The 21,122-nt window shown below is 39.8% G+C and overlaps 1 protein-coding gene across 4 annotated transcripts in view; it reads left to right on the top strand.

Annotated features, from left to right (window-relative positions):
* Positions 1-21,122, top strand: part of CTDSPL (CTD small phosphatase like) — a 132,831-nt gene that overhangs the window by 79,585 nt on the left and 32,124 nt on the right. For 3 of the 4 annotated variants that reach the window (XM_038389735.2, XM_043509737.1, XM_038389739.2), the window contains exons 2-3: positions 5,777-5,931; positions 17,228-17,260. In XM_038389735.2, coding sequence (XP_038245663.1) covers positions 5,777-5,931; positions 17,228-17,260 — 188 coding nt within the window. The remainder of the gene's footprint in view (positions 1-5,776; positions 5,932-17,227; positions 17,261-21,122) is intronic. The other variant, XM_038389737.2, reaches the window with a different exon arrangement.

Below are 21,122 nucleotides of genomic sequence, written 5' to 3'. Positions count from 1 at the left end.
CTTTTTCAATCACTGCGAACAGTGCCACCATCCTGCCTTTCACTAAAGCCTGTATCCTGCGTATAATTTTCAACTTAAACCTTCTCTAGATTCTCATGTCCAGGCTACGTCTGTCTTGCAGATTCTTATGTCACATCTCTAAGATTGTGGCTTTCCCTGTCCATTCACGCAGTTAAAACTCTCAACCAGGTTCTCCTCATCTTGCGTTTTGCTTACTGCAACATCCTTTCCTCTGGCTTTGCCAAGTGCAATTTTTCCCTGTTCCTACTCACTCAGAATGCTGCTGGAAAGATCACTTTCCTACCTAGTCATATGAGCCATCTCTTTGCATGCCTGTACTGGCTCCCTCTTCTTTATCCACCAAACATATGCTACTTGTTTTCACTATTAAGGCCTTTCGTGACCTATCCCCACCCTACCTCTCATTTCATTCACTATTGAAAGGTTGACTAAGCCTCTGTTGCCTGTCCAGTCTGTCCTGCTGATAGTTATTGTCTCATTGTTTCCTTGTACTCCCACATCAGTCTATCCATTCAGTTTATCTTCTCTTATGTCTAGATTTGTAAGCTCTTTGGGGCAGGGAGTGTCTTGCTGTTCTGTGTTTATACAGCACTTAGCACGATGGAGTCCCGGTCCATGACTAGGGCTCCAAGGTGCTACCATAACACGAATGATAGATAATAATAATTATAAGAACCATGACTGAATGCACAGTTTTTGGTGTCTGAGACTCAAGGACGAAAGTGCTGTAGCGCAGATGATGAAATTTTTGGCACATTAATATCTCCTTTACGTTCAGTCATGGGCAGCGGGTGAACCCCCATTTGAGGAGGCTAATCTGCCTTCCCTGCACGCCGGAGCCCCTCCCTCCCCGCTCTCCCCCACCGAAGAAGGCTTCTCTTTCCCCCCCCCCCCCCACACACACACACAATGGCCTGGGGAGTCTCAAGACACACACATACGCTTGTGCACACAAACACACACTGGCCTGACCCAAGCCGGCCAAAGCACCAGCCCTGACTACCGGCAGGCCCAAGCTCCAGGCTGCCGGCTAGAGCCGAGCCCCCACTGGCTTCAGCGTAGAGGGGGATGGAGGGCGAAGCCTCCTGGAGGAACATTGGCAGGGCCATGGCGTGGGTCAGGGCAGGCTTAGTTCTGCATTCAGTAAACTCATAAAGAGTAAGCTCAATGACCGTATAACTTTTTTTAAAGAACAGCAAGAGAAGCTAATTAACAAACACTTATATAGCACCTTAAATTTGTGTGATGCTTTTTAGAGATTGTCACTGCCCTGAGGAGTTTACATCAAAATGCCCCAATCTTGCAAATATATATGCATATGCATAACTTTACATGCACAGATCCATTAACTTAAATTGGGGGCTATTCACGTACTTAATTGTTTGCACGATCATGGTCTACCTGAAATAACCATGGAGCCCACAGACAGGAAAGATGTAATAAAAAGTGTTTAAACAAATAAGTATCACTTTACGTAACAAGTTAATCATGTAAATTTTCAGATTTTTAAGTAGAGACTGAGATTGGGGAGTGTGAGATCAGACAGCAGTGGAGTGCAAGTAAACAATGAAAAACTAAGTTGAAATGGGCTTTTAGGAAGGATTTGGAGGAAAATGAAGAACTAAGTAGGTATTTCAGATTTACACAGGTGTAGCTAAGATCAGCATTTGACCTCCAAATCAAGATTTATGAATTCAAAGAAGAGAAAGCAAAATGAACAAAATGCAAGGTGGACAAATGTTGTTCGTGACGCTGAGTGTAAGAGAGTAGAATGTAAGGGACTGTAAACTACCTGTAGTCCCCATACAGATTTGATACTTGTTTGATATTTGAATGTAGGAAAAATGAAGTTTGTATTAACACAAAGAAGAGTTCTCATGATTGATAAGTAAATAGAAAAGCAAGATTAAGTTTTTTACATTTGATGACACTGTGTTTTCCTAGGCATCTGCTTTGGAAAAAAAATCATTTCAAAAATGTCCATTTTAATAAACAGTAGCCCAAATATTCAAAAGTGCACATGTGGAAATCCTTCAAGTGTTAGTGTGTCGGCATGCAAATTCATGACATTCATGCAGGCATGAGTAGGGCCCTACCAAATTCACAGCCATGAAAAATGCATCATGGACCGTGAAATCTGGTCTTTCGTGTGCTTTTACCCCATATTATACAGATTTTAGAGGGGAAACCAGGGTTTCTCAAATTGGGGGTCCTGCCCCAAAAGGGAGTTGCAGGGGGGTCACCAGATTATTTTAGGGCAGTCATGATATTGTCACCCTTACTTCTGCGCTGACTTTAGAGCCGGGCAGCCGGAGAGCGGTGGTGGCTGGCCGGGCACCCAATTCTGAAGGCAGCGTCCTGCCAGCATCAGCACAGAAGTAAGGGTGGCAGTACCATACCATGCCATTCTTCTATACGCTGCTGCTGGTTGTGACTCTACCTTCAGAGCTGGGCTCCCGGCCTGCAGCCGCCACTCTCCAGCTGCTCGGCTCTGAAGGCTACACTGCTGCCAGCAGAGTGTAGAAGTAAGGGTAGCAGTACTACAACCCTCCCTACAATAACATTGCGACACCCCTCCCCCCCGCCCTACACACACACACAATCACACAACTCCGTTTTTGGTTTCAGGACCCCTACAATTTCAGATTTAAATAGCTGAAATCATGAAGCTTACAATTTTTAAAATCTTATGACTGTGAAATTGACCAAAATGGACCTTGAATTTGGTAGAGCCCTAGGCAGGAGGCATTATGTGTATGCAAATTGGGTGCAATCAAAAATGTTCACACAATTTAGAGAACATGGTCCTTCATTTATAGTTGTGGTTTTTAATATATCAGAAGCATTTAGAATGTTGTTAATGTATAAATCAAAGTAAATAAATAAAATGGATTTTATACAAAGTAATGTTTCATTGTATGAACTTTCAGAGTACTGCCTTAAGCAACATAGGTTCAGTTTCTCTTAATGTAAAATTTACCATGTTAGCTAAACATAACCTGGATTTAAAAGGATATACATGTACAAATCCATTTGCTTTCAGATACTGAGAGTGTTTCCACTTCGTGGCAATAAACCAAAAGGAACCATGTTGAGTTCCGCTGCTGGTTTTCTAAAAGGGATAAAATGTTTACCAAATTAAATATTGGGGAAAGAAATATTACTCTTAGACCTGTACTAGAATTTTGCAAATGATGGGGAGGAGAAAATGTTATGAAAGCATAATTTGTACAATGACTGTTCAACATTAAAGTAATGATTTTTATTTTCACACAGCAATGAATTTATTTAAAAGACCATTTAGTTCTATGACGGGGGTAGTGTGATGCTTTATCTCTATCCGCTATTGTGTGTTTGTGCCCTGTGTGTTAGATAAAGAGTTATGTTACTCCTTTTTATTGTGGATTAATTTTATTGTATCTTTCTGAAGGATTTTCATTTTTTGGATAGATTTGTTGCTTTGATCAGAGATATTCTCCTCATACATCAAAGTTTTAAATATCTGATACGTTGGACAATATTTTTGAGGGGGGAAATGAATGAGGTGAAATGTACTGTTTTATTGACGTGTTTTTATAATGCGTCTTTGTGAAATTGTCAGGAAAATAGACTACCAGGCGAGCCACAAAAAGCTACTTTCCACACTTGACCATGGTGATGATGAAATAAACTAGATGTTTTATTTACTTGTTTTAAAAAAAATCACTCTTAGTAGTCAATTAGAATTTTACAAGGCTGAGCTAATGTGTTTAGAAAAGACACTGTAAAAAATTGAAATCTAAGATGTTGATTACTATTCTGGATCTGGTTGGTGGTTGTGTATACGTTGCCTTCAGTAGTCCTGCACCTGTGAAAGGACAGAGGAAATCGAGGGAAATAGCTTAACGACTTTTTTCATTCCATTTGTCACAGCAAAATGTTTAGGAGCCAATAAAATCCTTAAATCAGCAGCTTCTGATTGAAGTGGTTCTCTCTGTGCCTTTAATTTAAATCTGTATTATAATTGAAAAGAGGGTAGGTATAAAATGGTTGCTTGCTCAGACTTTGTTTAAAAGATTATTTTTATTAAATTATAACAGGATCAAAAAGTGAGGGTAATTAGTCCTTTGCTTATTGGGACCCCTTCTGCTCCATGTAATGGGAAGGGCAAGGTGGTCATGCCTCTCCCCCAGGTTGTGATCCCATATAAAGTAGGGTATACTCTTAAGTGATTTAAAGGTAATATAGTCTGGATCTCATGTCTCACTACAGCATCCAAAACATGCGAGTATCTAGCAGTAATCTTGTCATATTTTTGTTCATCCATGCTATATAAATATCCTCTGATTGCATTAACATTAGTAATTATATTAAAGCCTTTTTTTTACCAAAAAATGCATACAATATATTTTAAGTTTACATTTATATTACCATGTTATATGTTCAGTGTCACTAACAATTGTACAGTGAAATAGAGAAGATTGTGCGAGAGTCATATGGTGTGAAGTAGTGCACCATTGTTAGTTATTTTTCCAGGAGAGGTAATGTGGATTGTATTGATCAATATCTCAAGTAGCAGTAAATAAAATATTTCTAAATACTTATCGTCATCAGGATTAGTCCTGAGGAAATTCAGTAAATTGTTGCTTTTTCTAACATGTATCTGATAGCCTGATACTGAAGTTTGTAGTGGATATTTGGATAACAGTTGTCGTAGGTCTTGAAAAGGAGTAATAGTAGAAGGTAGTTGCTAAAACTATGGGCTGAAAGCATTTGGGCCTACTGCAGGTCCTTTGTGTACCTAATGAGGGATAGCTCATAGTCTGTATGTTTTATTATATCTTTCAAAAATGTTTCTCTGCCTCCCTTATGCTACAACTTCAGTTACCCTGTATCAGCACACAGGGCCATGTAAATCTGTTCCACAGTAAGAATGGCAGCCTTCCTTTCCTTCCAATGTTTCATTTAATTCTCTCTGCTATAAGAATTGTTTGTTTGTTTATGCTTTTTCATGTTCTATAACATAGCTGTCAAGCCATAAGCAGCAGGAGAATAAAAAAAAAACAATTCTGTGTGGAGTGAGTTCGTCTCAAACAGTAAAGTGTTTTGCCCAAAATATGCCCAGGGATCAGTTGACAACTTCTGATGCCATTTTGTTTTAGAGAAGAGTCCCATTTCAGAGTCAGATTTTGGCAGCAAATTACTGGAAGTAGGTCACGGTATCTGTTTTAGGTATTTCTAGAGCAGTGGTTCTCAAACTAGGGCCACCGTTTGTTCAGCGACAGCTCCTGGCAGGCCGGGCCGGTTTGTTTACCTGCTGCGTCCACAGGTTCGGCCGATCGCGGCTCCCACTGGCTGCGGTTCGCAGCTGCAGGAAGGGCAGCCAGCACATCCCTCGGCCCGCACCGCTTCCCGCAGCCCCCATTGGCCTGGGGCATTGAACCGTGGCCAGTAGGAGCCGCGATCAGCCGAACCTGCAGACGCAGCAGGTAAACAAACCGGCCCGGCCCGCCAGGGGCTTTCCCTGAACAAGCAGTGACCCTAGTTTGAGAACCACTGTTCTAGAGCATCTATCAAAGTAAGATCTCAGTATGGTATCACGAGCTTGAATTGTGTGGAGAGCCAAACCTAGTATGTATATACAGACCTCTGTGTGTAAATTTGACAGTGAAGGATATGGTGTAAAGTGGATGAACATCAGGAATTTTCAAATAAAATGTAACCATTTTATATCTAGAAAACTTAAAGCCTGATTTCTTTTCCCCCCATTTTATAGTGTCCCAATGTAATATCAGCTTGAAGAAGCAAAGGAGTCGAAGTATCTTTAGCACCTTATTCTGCTGTTTTCGTGACTACAATGTGGAACCACCATCTATCAATAGCACTAGTACTCTTCCTCCATTGGTGGAGGAGAATGGAGGACTTCAGAAGGTGAGTAATTTGTACCCTTTTTTTGCCTTTAGATCCTTGTAAATAAATTGGCAGTCTCAAATGATATGGTATGTTTCCTGCGTGAAAGGCTCAACTTTACTGTAACTCAAATAGTGTGAACATCCTGAAAAAGTAGCAAATAGCACCTGTTGAGACACCAATTTAAAATATTTTCATTTTTCTTTACAAAGGTAGTCATAATTTAAGACAAGGTACTAGTACTGCAGCTCTGAAGAAAATTAACGGTATATGCAAATAATATGGATATGTCTGCACTACAGTTGCTATGGCGCTGCAGCTGTGTTCCTGTAGCAGTGTAATGTAGACACTTTCTGCGTCGATGGAAGAGGTTTTTCCAGTGATATAGTTAATCCATCTCTCCAAGAGGCAGCAGCTAGGTCAACAGAAGAATTCTTTTGTCAAACTAGCTGCCTCTACACCGGGGGATAGGTCGACCTAACTGCAACACTCAGAATGTGAAATTTTTCACAGCCCTAAGCTATGTGGCTAGATCAAGCTAATTTTTAAGTATGGACCAGGCCTATGTAAAACCTCAAGGAACCCCAAAATCTAGACTTGTGTTGACATAGGAAAAGGACTCTTACTTTTCCTTCCCCCAATCTATCCTCCTTCACCTCCATTGTTAATCTCCAACTAAAGAGGGTTAGATATTGTTCCTTCTGGAGCCAATTAGCATTACTTTGAGATTCAGTTGAAATAGCTTTTTAAGTGATATGAGGCATTCCTAGCATGGGGTAGGGAAAGGGAAAGATTCACATTCCGATTCTTTCAGTCACACCTCACCTCATAGGTATTGTGCTGCCATGAGACCACCCCAGAGATGTCAATTTAGAGTGATGATTTTCCCAGGTTGCAGGTTGTGTTGTGCTTGCTTATTTTGAGGTTTAAAATAGTAATTGAACCAGGGGTAATTTAAATTGAATAAACCCTTAAAATTTCTAATCTTTAAATGAAAAAACAGTGGCTATGAAATCCAGAGGGTTACATATCTATATAACTATAGCATATAATGATAACTCTGTACATCTTTTAAACTGATAACATGGAGGCAACTTGCCTTGCATGACCAAAGACTTAGTTTGGAATGGGGATCATAGGCATCCTATCTTTTTCCCAAATCCATGCTATATTTACAGAACTCTCCATGGCAGAATTGTATTTTACTGTTATCCAGAGCAACTTCCCATCTGTTCCTTTAAGCATGGGAGCCTCAGAAGAATAGAGGTGAGCCTTTGCTGCTGGTGTAAGCAAGAGCAATAGAAATAAAGGAATTCCTTCCCCCCTTCCGCTTCTTGCACAGTTCCAGTTCATAATCTTGACGCAATTCATGTCAGTTTCATGTCACTTTTCTGCTTTTGTAAATGCTGCTTGGACTCTGAAATGCTGGAGCAGTGGCACAGGAGCTATCCAGGGGAAGGGAGAAAGGATAAGCAGATCAGGATGGCAGGGAAACTAAGTGGAGGGTTGGAGTGTTGAATTGGAATAGTGCACACTAGTCTGGGACTGAATTTGGTCCATTGCCCATGGGGCCAGTAGGTTAGGTGCACTGCAGTGTGTATGCTGTACCCGGAGAAGAGGCGGAATTGCATCTCTGTCTAGCAGACCTCTTTGCCTTGCTATATTATTGACTAACTATGGAGTGAGCAAAATCTAGTCTTCCATGGATAAAGGGGGAGAGTCTCAGACTTCCAATCCACTGCAGGGAGTCTGTGCAAAAACATAGTAATATGGGAGGAACGGGGAATTAACAAAGCTCTGTCCCTTACAAAATAACAGGATGTAGGAAGGTTGCAGGGAGAGAAGATTATTGGCAAAATAAGGGGTGGAAAAAATGAATAAATTCCAGAGGAAGAAAAAGATCCAGAGAAAAGAGAGAAATGTTAAATATTTGAGTTTTAGTAGTGGTATTGTATTGGGAGACCAAACTAATAAAATGATGTAAGTTCTTTGGATTGATGCTAAAAACTTCAAAATGTAAACTACCCCTAAATATTTTGTAATTCTCTCACTTTTTAATGTATGTGGTATCCTCAAATCTCTAGAAAATATCTTATAATTCAATTTTTATGGGATAGAATAATTACTTAGTCTAATTATCCAGAATAGAAATGTTCATAAGGCATCATAATATACAGATAACTCTGACAGATGTACATTATGCCTTGAGGGACCCACCACATATGCTATGTAAATACTAGATACTGTCCTTATGTTAATCTATATTAATATAATATTAATATTAAACAGTTGACTCCAATTTGTAAAATTCAGAAATAAATGTTCATCCAAATTCAGATAGTCAGAAACAAATGTCACAAGGTTCACATTTTAAAATTAGACAGCAGTTTTCAGTGAATTCAGTAGAAGTATTCAGTGAATAATTAACAATCAAAAGAATGCTTTGGAAGGATTAAATTTTTCATAATATGAATAGACTAAAGAGTGAGACAAACATATTTTAATTTGTAAAAAGGCTAGTTTCAACAAAGCTTTAGAATACTTGGTAGTAAAAAGTGTCAAATCCTTAAACCACTTAACTAAGTCTGTAAAGTTATTGAACGGAGATGGAGGTCTTGAACCTTGATGAAAATAAGTGAAAGCTGTATGAATGTGTCGTAGATAGGAGCTTAGTTGCAATGGTAACGTATATGCTGCCTTTATTTTAAATTTGAAATAACACTGTTAGAGAATTTAAAGTTGATAACTGCATAAATGATTTGGAATGATAAATAATTGAACACTCAGTGTCACATTGTATGGGATAATGCAGTTTTTCAGAAGATGCTTTGAATTTGCAGCTCTCAAGTCATGTTTCATCAGGCAAGAGTTTTTGTGACCTATTTCCCTGAAAAACAGAGGAAGGGCATTAAGCAATTATGGCGTTAGTCCCTATCAGGAGCTGTAGTATAAAATGGTCTATGTATTTCACCTTCTGTCTTTTAGGATTGTTGCTATATGGATGCTGATTATAAAGAGAAGAAAAACAAATTGAGAGAAGGAAGTAGACATGGGGAAAGCACATAGTGATTTTATAGCAATTTAAAGAACGTTCTTGAAATTGATCTAAATAGGTTTAGTTTTAATTGGTTTAGGAATTAGTTTTTAATCTGTTTCAGCATTAACAGCTTGTTATTAAGCAAAATGGAAAGCAACTACATACATGTCTCCAAAACTAAGTGAAATAAGACAGATCTTCTAACATTCTTGTGTTAAATAATTGTTGCTATTTAATATTTTTGGTTTACGCTGAAAAATATTTTTCAGAACATACAGCAAATGTGGTGTTTGAATTTTACCAAGCATTGCGGTCTGGCTACCTGAGTGACCCTGTACTGGTTCATAGGGTTGGAAGAAGTGCAGAGCTGGATATTGCATAACCACAATTTTATAGCAGTGATTACTATTCCATTTAAAAAGAAACTTTAAAAATCAGATACTCTCTAAAAAGTATGAAGCTATTTTTAAAAGTTCTACTCAGAACAGTCTCTTTGCAACGTGTGCCTTATATGTTGAGTTCTGAGCAGTCCATTCTTTAAAAATAGTAAATTTGCAGCACAGCTGAAATTATAATGCATGCTTTTTTTTATTTCTCCATTTAGCTACAGTGCCCCTTAATGCCTTTGTGCTGCAGCCCACGGTTCTGTTATAATGGATACATCATCCTGCTTGCACCTTAGGTGCAGAACCAGACCTGTCAGTATGGCAGCAAGGGAATGCCCTTCCTCTTGAAGTTCCCTCCATTTTTTCTTCATCCCCAATGGCAAACGGACTCAACCAGTCCTCCCAGCTGTATAGACAAAAGGAAGGGTCTTTTGAATGCTCCCCCTTATCAGCTGTGTCATCGGGGAGTTCAGCTGACTGGCTAGAGTGCAGTTTCATTCGCAGTGTAACATAAGAACAGCCATACTAGGTCAGACCAAAGGTCCATCCAGCCCAGTATCCTGTCTACCGAAAGTGGCCAGGTGCCTCAGAGGGAGTGAACCTAACAGGTAATGAATGATCAAGTGATCTCTCTCCTGCCATCCATCTCCACCCTCTGACAAACAAAGGCTAGGGACACCATTCCTTACCCATCCTGGCTAATAGCCATTAATGGACTTAACCTCCATGAATCTATCCAGTTCTCTTTTAAACCCTGTTATAGTCCTAGCCTTCACAACTTCTTCAGGCAAGGAGTTCCACAGGTTGACTGTGCACTGTGAAGAAGAACTTCCTTTTATTTATTTTAAACCTGCTGCCCATTAATTTAATTTGGTGACCCCTAGTTCTTGTACTGTGGGAACAAGTAAATAACTTTTCCTTATTCACAGTTTCTGCACCACTCATGATTTTATATACCTCTATCATATCCCCCCCTTAGTCTCCTCTTTTCCAAGCTGAAAAGTCCTAGCCTCTTTAATCTCTCCTCATATGGGCCCGTTCCAAACCCCTAATCATTTTAGTTGCCCTTTTCTGAACCTTTTCCAATGTCAGTATATCTTTTTTGAGATGAGGGGACCACATCTGTATGCAGTATTCAAGATATGGGCGTCCCATGGATTTATATAAGGACAATAAGATATTCTCCATCTTATTTTCTATCCCTTTTTAAATGATTCCTAACATTTCCTTTGCTTTTTTGGCTGCCGCTGCACACTGCGTGGATATCTTCAGAGAACTATCCACGATAACTCCAAGATCTTTCTCCTGATTAGTTGTAGCTAAATTACCCCCATCATATTGTATGTATAAGTGGGGTTATTTTTTCCAATGTGCATTACTTTACATTTATCCACATTAAATTTCATTTGCCATTTTGTGAGATCTTTCTGAAGTTCTTCGCAGTCTGCTTTGGTCTTAACTATCTTGAGCAGTTTAGTATCCTCTGCAAACTTTGCCACCTCAATGTTTAGCCCTTTCTCCAGGTCATTTGTGAATAAGTTGAATAGGATTGGTCATAGGACTGACCCTTGGGGAACACCACTAGTTACCCCTCTCCATTCTGAAAATTTACCATTTATTCCTACCCGTTGTTCCCTGTCTCTTAACCAGTTCTCAATCCATGAAAGGATCTTCCCTCTTATCCCATGACAACTTAATTTACTTAAGAGCCTTTGCTGAGGGACCTTGTCAAGGGCTTTCTGGAAATCTAAGTACACTGTCCACTGGATCCCCCTTGTCCGCATGTTTGTTGACCCTCTCAAAGAACTCTAATAGATTAGTAAGACATGATCTCCGTTTACAGAAACCATGTTGACTTTTGCACAACAATTTGTTCTTCTATGTGTCTGACAATTTTATTCTTTACTATTGTTTCAACTAATTTGCCCAGTACTGACGTTAGACTTATGGTCCGTAATTGCCAGGATCACCTCTAGAGCCCTTCTTAAATATTGGCGTTACATTAGCTATCTTCCAGTCACTGGGTACAGTAGCTGATTTAAAGGACAGGTTACAAACCATAGTTAATAGTTCCACAATTTCATATTTGAGTTCTTTCAGAACTCTTGGGTGAATGCCATCTGGTCCTGGTGACTTGCTACTCTTAAGTTTCTCAATTAATTCCAAAACCTCCTGTAGTGACATTTCAATTGTGACAATTCCTCTAATTTGTCACCTACAAAAATATCCCATTTGCCTTGACCCCTTCTTCGAGGCAAGGTAGGGGAGGCCAGCTGTGCTTGGCAAGATGAAGTCCAGACAGGGCAATATTGCCTAGCCCCCCTCCCGTGGCAGGAAAGGAGATGTGTAGAATTGGAGAAGAACCGGCTCTGAGACAAGCAGCCCCTCACCCCAATCTTCATAAATGGAGGTGAAGCCAGAAGGGCAGCATACCAGATGGAGATTTACTCCTGGGAGAGTTCTGCGTCAAAAATTAAAAATGCTGCACACAATTTTAAAATTCTGCAAATTTTGTCAAAATAACACTATATCATCACACCAGTTTCAATTATTTTGGTAATTTATTTCAAAATACTTGTCTGTAACAATACAGAGACAACAACAAAAAATTTCCCCAGGAGTAGAGAGTTAAAGAAACCCCTATGACAACCCAGTTCCTGTTTTTCTGTCCCCTTTCTTTGAGTCCAGCCATGGGGCTTCCCCAGCCCAGAAACTCACACCCCTTTCCCCCCAGAGCCAAGCCACAGGCCCCCCAGCCAAGACACTCACATTGCCTACCCTCCTAGAGTCCAGGGATCCAGAGGGAGATGCCTGATGCTGGGTCCCGGGCTTACACAGAATTTCCTGCACACTGCCACGTCTTTCCTTCAGGGAGTGCTGGGAACTGCAGCTGCTGGGAGCCCTCCAGTTCCCTCCCACTCGCCTTGTCTTCTGTTTGCAGACGGGGCTCTGTTGGATCCAGCAGCCCCTAGAGGCGGTCAACATCTCTGCAGCCTGGGGGGGGGGGAATTCTGCATACATAACATTAATCTCTGCAAAATTCTTCATTGCGCAGTGGCACAGAATTCCCCAGGAGTAAAGATTGCTTCCAAGTCCCTGTAGCCTGCACCAGCAGCCATGCCCCAGATTGCAGAATTCAGCCACCTCCTCCACCTCCACTTCCCCAGGAGTCATGGGTGGAGGGCCCTTGTCACAGCACAGATGTTGCCAAGGCTGGAGAGAGCTCCCTCCCCCTGCTTCCACCTATGTAATAGCCTTCCTTCCCCAGAACTTCTCATCTCACAGGCTGAGACTTCCAGGGGAAACACAGATCAATCTGGCCCATGTAGATCCCATGCAATAGAGAGGGGACAGCTTTTGGTGAGCCCATCCTTGAGCCCCAAGCCAGTACCTTCCTTGAGAGACCCAGAAAGGGTCCATACGAGGGAGGGGAGAAAAACAAACCCAACCTTTTATAGGACAGGGAGATCACTAGCCATATGAATTATTTTCGGAGCAATCCCTGAGCACAGTTTCACTCCCACTTCTGAATCAGGATTAAAGGGGCAAATTCCCAAACGGGAAATAAATGAATAATAAGTGCTGTTTCCCCTGCTCTCCTTCACAGAGTGTAGTAGCATGGGCAGTCCTCAATGTCTGATTCTCATGGATACCTTCATGAAGTGCATCATAGGAATTAATCATCCATTTTGGGTTCCCCTGCTCACCCTTACAGAGTGCAGCATGGCAGATCAGTGCAGAAAAGATCAGGCCACTGCTTCATAGATACCAAGGCCAGAAGGGACTATTGTGATGATCTGGTCTGACTTCAGGTAGAACATAGACCATAGAACTTCTCCAAAATAATTCCTTAGAGTGTTTAAAAATTCAGTGATGGTGAATCCACCACAACCCTTTGTAAATTGTTCCAGTGGTTAATTTACTCTCATTTAAAATTTTTCGACTTATTTGCATTCTGAATTTGTTTGGCTTCAACTTCCAGCCATTGGAACATGGTTTACCTTTCTCTGATAGCTTGATGAGCCCATTATTAAATATTTGCTCCTCAGGGAGGTAGTTAGACTATAATCAAGTCACCCCTTAGCCTTCTCTTTGTTGAGCTAAATAGATTGAGCTCCTCGACTCTATCAGTATAAGTAATGTCTTCTAATCCTTTTAATCATTCCAGTGGCTCTTCTCTGAACTCTCTCCAAGTTATCAACATCCTTCTGGAATTGTGGACACCCCAACTGAACACTGTATTCCTGCATCAGTGGCACCAGTGCCAAACACAGAGATAACATAACTTCGCTACTCCTACTCGAGATTTCCTGTTTATGCATACAAGGATCACATTAGTCCTTCTAGCTACAGCATTGTACTAGGAGCTCATGTTCAGCTGACTTATCCACCATGACCTCCAAATCTTTTTTTTTAGAATCACCCCATCCTGTAACTGGCCTGCACTCTGTTTCTAGATGTATAAATTTACACTTAATTATATTAAAATGCATATGGTTTGCTTGCACCCAGTTTACCAAGCAATCCAGATTGTTCTGAATTGGCGACTTCTCCATTTTACTCCCCCAATTTTGTGTCATCTATAAACTTTATTAGTGATGATGTGATGTTTTCTTCCAGGTTATAGATAAAAATGTTAGATATGTGCTGATTCCTCAAGGCATGCATGCACATACACCCACTAAGGGAATTCTTCTTCCTTAGTGGAGGAAGGCCAGCTGTCCGAGTCAGAGCTAAAAAATCGAGTGGTAAAACATATACGTTTAAAAAAAAAAATCCGGGCAAAAAAGTACTCGGTATAGTGAAACTACACTTAAGAGGTCTGCAGTTGCCCTAGACAAGCTGTGGCTGTATATCTGTTCTCCTGAACCTTATGAAGGTGTAACAGGATAGGGATTTCCTGGCACACCTTAAAGACTGAGAAAGTGTTGCTTTTTTGATCCCAGCTGCCATTGCAAGTTGCCATGCCTGGCCTCGCCTTCACCTCCTCCCTCCAGAAGCTGGCTATAGTATAGAGCATTGAGGAATAACCTAAAGCGCGCACACAGTGATACATGGGCTTTCTGGTGTATCTTGAATTCAGAACAAACACAGACACATCATTCCAGGAGAGTCAGTCATAGCCCTGGGCTGAGGATGAATACTGTCAGATACAATGTCTCGTGTCAGAGGAAGATTAACAGACTATGAAGATGGTCATAATGGAAAACAAGTGGTGTCATAAACAAAAATTCAATTCTTATTGGAGCCTATTAGGAATTGTGGTCTAATACACAGGCATGCTTAAGTGATGCACAGTTCACATAATACACAAAATTACTGGATTGGTATACCTTCTGCATCTCACCAATCTCATCAATTGGCAGAGTTGTAGCTCCAGTTGTACATTCTCTGCTTCTATAGGTGGTGAATGCAGCGAGTCAGATTTTTTTTTTAAGGGTTTTTTCCTAATTCAGATCAGGGAATGGAAATGAGGTGGAACACAATGATTCATTGAGGTCTCAGAGCACTGTTTATTCAATGGATAACAGACCTGTTCTTTTTTCAGAGTAGCAGCTGTGTTAGTCTGTATCCGCAAAAAGAAAAGGAGTACTTGTGGCACCTTAGAGACTAACAAATTTATTTGAGCGTAAGCCTTCGTGAGCTACAGCTCACTTCATCGGATGCATTAAGTGGAAAAGACCTGTTCTTGTGACAGTCAACATGTCTGATAGAGTTTTCAGAATAACTATGAAGAACAGGATCAGCCCCAAGAGAAATTCTCCTATGCTGGGTGAAACAACGTTTCTCATCTCTATGTGCACTGCTCACCAAGGAGATGGAACCCCAAGATTTACATGGCAGAAGTCAGTTTATCAAAGTTGTGGTTGCACCCAGAAATATCTTAATCAGCACGAATCAATTTGTTGGGCTGGTGATTGACCTCTTTGCATCTGGAACCAGTAAATAAAGTCCCCTGCACTCTGGACCCAGTGAGGTCTTCGTGGAAAGCTGTGTAGGGTTCATGCTATAGGTCTTTCCATGCTTTTCACTGCTTCCCAGGATTATACAAAAGATAGGAGCTAGAGTAGGGGTTCTCAAACTGAGGGTTGGGACCCCTTAGGGGGCCACGAGGTTATTACATGGGGCGTCGCGAGCTGTCAGCCTACACCCCAAACCCAGCTTTCCCTCCAGCAGTTACAATGGTGTTAAATATATTAAAATGTGTTTTTAATTTATAAGGGGGGGGTCGCACTCAGAGGCTTGCTATGTGACAGGAGTCACCAGTACAAAAGTTTGAGAAGCACTGAGCTAGAGTGTGGTTATGATTCTGTTTTTGTACTTCTGGCTGAAGAAGCTATGGCTCTCAGAATTGATTAACCTAGCATTTGCCTTTTGGGATGTCTCTGTCTCAGAGAGGATCTGCTATTGTAGGATCAATCCTCTATCTTGGCACAGACAGATTTAAAATGAATAACTGGATGAAGTGATTACTGCTCTCAAAACAGAAGTCAAGAAATATAACTTATTCTACAGTGAAACACAGCCTTGAGTTCCCCTAGTATGACTTTATTGTGATTTATAAGCGAAAAGGTCAAGTGTGTGTAGTATAATGTTCTCAGCATGTTAAAGGCAAGGAAGTTTTGTACATAGCTTCCAACATTAAATGCGTCTTTGGGGCATCAACCTTATTCCAACCCTGTACAGTCCTAGAGGACAACCTTGAAACCTCATTCTGCTCCTTACCACACTACCCAGATTGAACCCTGGCAGTAAGTAGTGGTATACTTCCTATCAACTGGGGTAGGCCTCCCAAGGCTTACATATTCAATCAGATGAGTTATTTGAAATTGAGAGCTTTCTCTGAGATCTAGTATTGTACTTTTAATTAAAACAGGTAGTCCTCAGAACTGTCATGGCATTCAAGAAATATTCCTCCTTCGGTTAGGCATCGTAGTCCAATCCTTAGGAGCACTGACATTCTCAGGGGAAAGTAGTCATGTCTCCTATAATTGAGATCTGCTAGAAGGCCTACTTCACCAAATTCTGCATATTGGTCATTATGCCATTTCCTTCTTTTAGCAGAAGTATTTTCCATGCCTTAATGCCCGAGGGATGATAGAAGAAATATTTATTATATTATCTACTTCATTTTGGATGTCCGTATTTAAAAGACGATCCTGCTTCTCACCCTGGATACACATTGCTATGAAAATCTCATTGTAACCAATCTGTGGACTTTAGGACAAAGAAGAATAGGAAAATTTATTTATTGCTACCTGAAAATTTCCTTTCTTCAAGCAATCAGGTCCACACATCAGGATCATCCTGGAGACAGATGGCTCATCTAGAATAGAGATGGAAATTGACACTCAAGTTGTAGGTTTGTTAGGTGAAATTTACCATGCTCTGGAAATTCTTTTTCCTTAAACTATGTTTAACACAATCTGTAATTTAGGAAAGTAGTTTTGAATGAACTTGGCTCTGAAAGTCACCTCAACTGGAGGGAAATTCAGGAGGCAGGGCATTCCACTGCTGCCAGTGACTGACAAGTCTGAAGCTTCTGGGCAGAATCAGTCAGACTGGCGTACTCATTTTAACTGATCTGTGGACTTCAAGATTTCCCTTCTTCAATAATAAAGTGAACATGGATACATTTTCCTACTTCCTCTTATTAATTAAAGCATGGGATTTATCAGTTTCTGGTCTAAAAAAAATCACTAATACTTTGTTATACTAACCAATCGTTTTAGCAGCTAAAATGCAAGGACCTGTTCGATTATTTTTTGTTGAGTTCTTGAATACTTGGAGCTTTTCTGTTAAAATGTTTGATTGCCAAATTTAATGTCTCAAATCTTTCTGTTCCACCTTTTCAAAAGCCCTTACAATGATTTTTTTTTTTCTTTTCCCCCAGGGTGACCAGATGCAGGTCATTCCCATACCAAGTGTATGTATTTTTATCCCTTTTATTTTAATAATTTTCATAGTTTTTGCTTTGGTTCATTTTATATTATGTTGGAGTTGCCTGGATCTGCTCTGTGTTGCATGTTATAAGACTTTTGTTTTCTAATCTGTAACGTTTTGTATAAAGTTGTGAGATAAATTACCTTAAATGTGCATATAAGGTATACAGATAAAACTAACTAATAGGAACAAAAGGACAGTCCAGCTTTGTAAAGCTGTCATTTATCTATCATGTAACTTAACGCTGATTTTTGTCACTTTTGAAAATGTATAAAGAGGTACTCAAAAGCCAATATGTCGAAGTTATTTAACAGTTATATGGGCAAAAGACAACTCACTGGTACTGAATGGGCAGGGATATGACTCAACAAATCCTGCATCTTGGAAGGGGGTTAAACTACATGACCCTCGTGGTCCCTTCTAACCCTATGATTCTATGAACTTTATTACTTCTATTTCCACCTGACCCAATTATTTAAGCTGGCCTGTTGGAGATTAGAACCTGTAAAATGAGGCTTTAGTTTTCTTGGTGCAATCTACTCAAGAGTGTAACAGCAACCCCAGTCATGCTACTGTAGTTGTTTAAGGTGGTGGTTTTGTTATGAATCATAGTTTTCTAGTAGGTCTATGTCACCTGGTTCAAACTTGGAATACAAGTTGTCAGGTTGGAGTTATTCAAAACCAAATAAAAACATTTCACACTCTTTGACCTAGAGGTTTTAAAAGTTGTTTGGACTTAAGCTTTTTTGCCAAAGAACTGATAATGCTTAGACTGCTTTTAATATGGATTTGGGGGTTTTTTAATGTTTTTTAAATTGCAGATATATTTTTCAGCACCGTATGTGCCAATACTCCTTCACCATTTACAGTACCTTATTGAGATTTGCCACAGCAAAGTTCTTAAAGCAATATCCGTGCAAGTCTGTGGGGGCACTGATATGTTCCCCCTTCTGCAGGTGTCCGAAATCTCTGAAGATCGGAATATTTCCCTGACGATTCCCCTATTTTTCTTTTATACTCCAGCTCCTTAAGGCCCAACATTGAAACCAATGTCTTTTTGGACCCCATTAATGCTGCAGCTTAATAGTGTCGAGATTAGTATTTCAACCACACAGATCTCTTTTCTCAATCACCTTCTTTTCTTGGAGCTGAAAAAGTTTTGGAAATTATACTTGTTCCAGGACCATTGCTTCCTGTTTTGTAGTCTTGGACCAGTGCCAAAAAAGCATTGCCCTGAAGGACCAATGACTGTTTTAAAACTTGATATCTCTCAGATCATCAGGGCTAGAAGCAGAAGGTGTATATCACTAGAAACCTGAAAATATCAACTTTTAGTGGTGTGCAACATTCACTACTAGATTACTATCCTGCTTTCCCATCCCTTCCAACTTCAGTTCTCATCATTTTAGCAGCACTGACAACCACTAGAGCTAGAAACCAGTGCTGTAGGCTGTCTTACCATATCAAACCTGGCACCCAGCTTTAAATGGAATAAAGCATTAACGGTTTAATATGAGATTTTACTATTAGTAAAATATAACCACAGCACTGCAAATGACAGAGGAATGCAATAAAGCTTGGCTGTTAACTATGGCTATGAACTCATTCAGTACACTCATTCCAAATATAAACATCTTAACAGAAACAGCAAACCCTTTTTATAAGAAATTAGACATCCTTCCAGAGAAGTATGGTATTTGAGACTTGTTAAACTGTGCACTGTGAGTATTCTACCACTGTTTGTATTTACCTGTTAAGAAGAATATCCTTGTAAGTCTATAAAAATATTACTCAGAAATTTCAAATTCTCCAAATGTTAAAGAAATAGCAGAATTAAATGGTGAATTTGATGCTCAATGTGGATGGTGCTCAGTAAATGAGGCAACTGTTCAATATTCTCATTGTTTAGGTGTGTGGCATGCTTCTTGCACTGCACCAGCACCTAACCACTGCTCTGAAGGAAGAACTTTTTCTTTATTAATAGGCTTTTCTATGAGATTCCCTGTTATAGTACAGTATCAGAGTTAACAAACATTACTGAACTTACTTTCCCATCTCACTGGGATATTGTGAAGATATCTGTATATGGTCATGTAAATAAAGACTGAATCATAATACCTATATATAAAGGGTCAGGGCTAAGGTTTTTTATGCCCCCTTTTCCACTCTTAATTCACCATCCATCCTGAGCACTGAGATCCCGAGGTTCAGCCTGTAAAGCATGTAAGCATCTGATTAAGACCCATTGAAGTCAGTGAGTCTTAAGCACATGCTTAAATTAAATGCTTGCCAAATTGGGGCCTGAATGAGGAAGATATCTTTTGGGTGAAATACCATGTGATTATGTGCCTAAAGGTTTCACCCTAATATGTACCAAAGTTACTTAAGCAACCTTAATTTTGTTTTTTTGACTTTTATACACTTTACTTTGCATATTTAATCATTTAGGATATTAGATTTTTAATATTTTTTAAATTTCCTAGATTTCTGAAAACAGCCTCGCTAGATTGCACAAGTCTCTCTATGTTAAAATTGAAAATCCATTCAGTTTTATTGAGCACATATGTACAAATCTAGAGAGATCATCTGTTCTGTGAAAATTTCCAATCGCTTTTCGCATGTGTGCGTAATACCAGTGAAACATCGACAGATAATTAGCTTTATTGTGTCAAAAACAATTGACCTCTATGAAGTATGTTTTATTTCAACACGCAGAACATGGCAAATTTACAGATTTTTCTCCTGACCCCGGAAAGGCTTGTCTGTCTGCCAGAGATCACATTCCTGTCAGATTTCAAGTTTTCATCAGCACCTGCAGAAGAGCCTTACTGCTGCTTTTAAAAAAATTAAAATAAAAAAAAGTGTTACTGAGAAAGCATTTCTGCTTTCTGTATAATGTAGAATGTTACGTTTTAATTTGTGGGGGAGTTGTGTGTTGAGCAGCAAGAAAGTAATTCATTTTTTTTCCTAATATTGTAACCAGATTTTAGTAATTTTTGATGGTGCTTTGAATAAACAAAAAAGAGCTTGCTTCCTCCCTGTCCCCCCCAGAAAACCAGTTTAAGATGTGTAAAATTTCCAGGTGAAATGGAGTCGGTAAATTAAAGATGTTGTTTTAACTGTAATTCAGAATATCCTTGCTTTCTTGGATTTCTTTCAACTTGATTCTTCTAGCATCTTTCTTTCTAAGTAATAAACCAGAATCATAGTGATTTCAGCAGTTGGCTGTAGTCTCCTTTGCGTGAAAGCATAGGTGAATATACAGCACTGGTTATGTAGTTGTTTAAGACTTAAAATTGCTGTATCCATTTCTTCCATTCACTCAGAATCCCAGTATTCTTTAGACAGTAAGTGACACAGAAAATCATATTCCCAATCCCCATGTAAGTGAAATCTTGTGCACAGAGCATCTGATTTTCACTTCCTGTCTTTACTCATTTTTTTCTTTACTTTTTGGCCAATTTAATGCTTTGTAACTTCGGGGGGGGGGGGGGCGGAAACCATTTTGGTTTGTTTACAAGTTTGTTTGAACTGACTGCATACTTTTCAACTGAAATTGGTTTCATTGGCAGTGAGCTAAATACGATTTTGAAGTCTTTTAAAATCTCATTTATTGTTTGTATCCCGTGTTCACACATGGTGTGTAACTGCACTAAGAAGAGTACTCACCATACTGCTGAGGTGCATGCTCAAGCAGTAAACTGCAGGGAGAATGAACAGGAAAGAAACACTTTACCATAGATCAGATAGAAGTGTAGATAGAAATGTAGAACTGGAAGGGACCTCCAGTCCAGTCCGTTCCACTCAAGACAAGACTACGCAATAACTAGACCATTGCTGACAGG

This window comes from Dermochelys coriacea, chromosome 2 (genome assembly GCF_009764565.3).
Source record: "Dermochelys coriacea isolate rDerCor1 chromosome 2, rDerCor1.pri.v4, whole genome shotgun sequence".
Classification (NCBI taxonomy): Eukaryota; Metazoa; Chordata; order Testudines; family Dermochelyidae; genus Dermochelys; species Dermochelys coriacea.
This window is presented reverse-complemented; position numbering and strand designations above follow the sequence as displayed.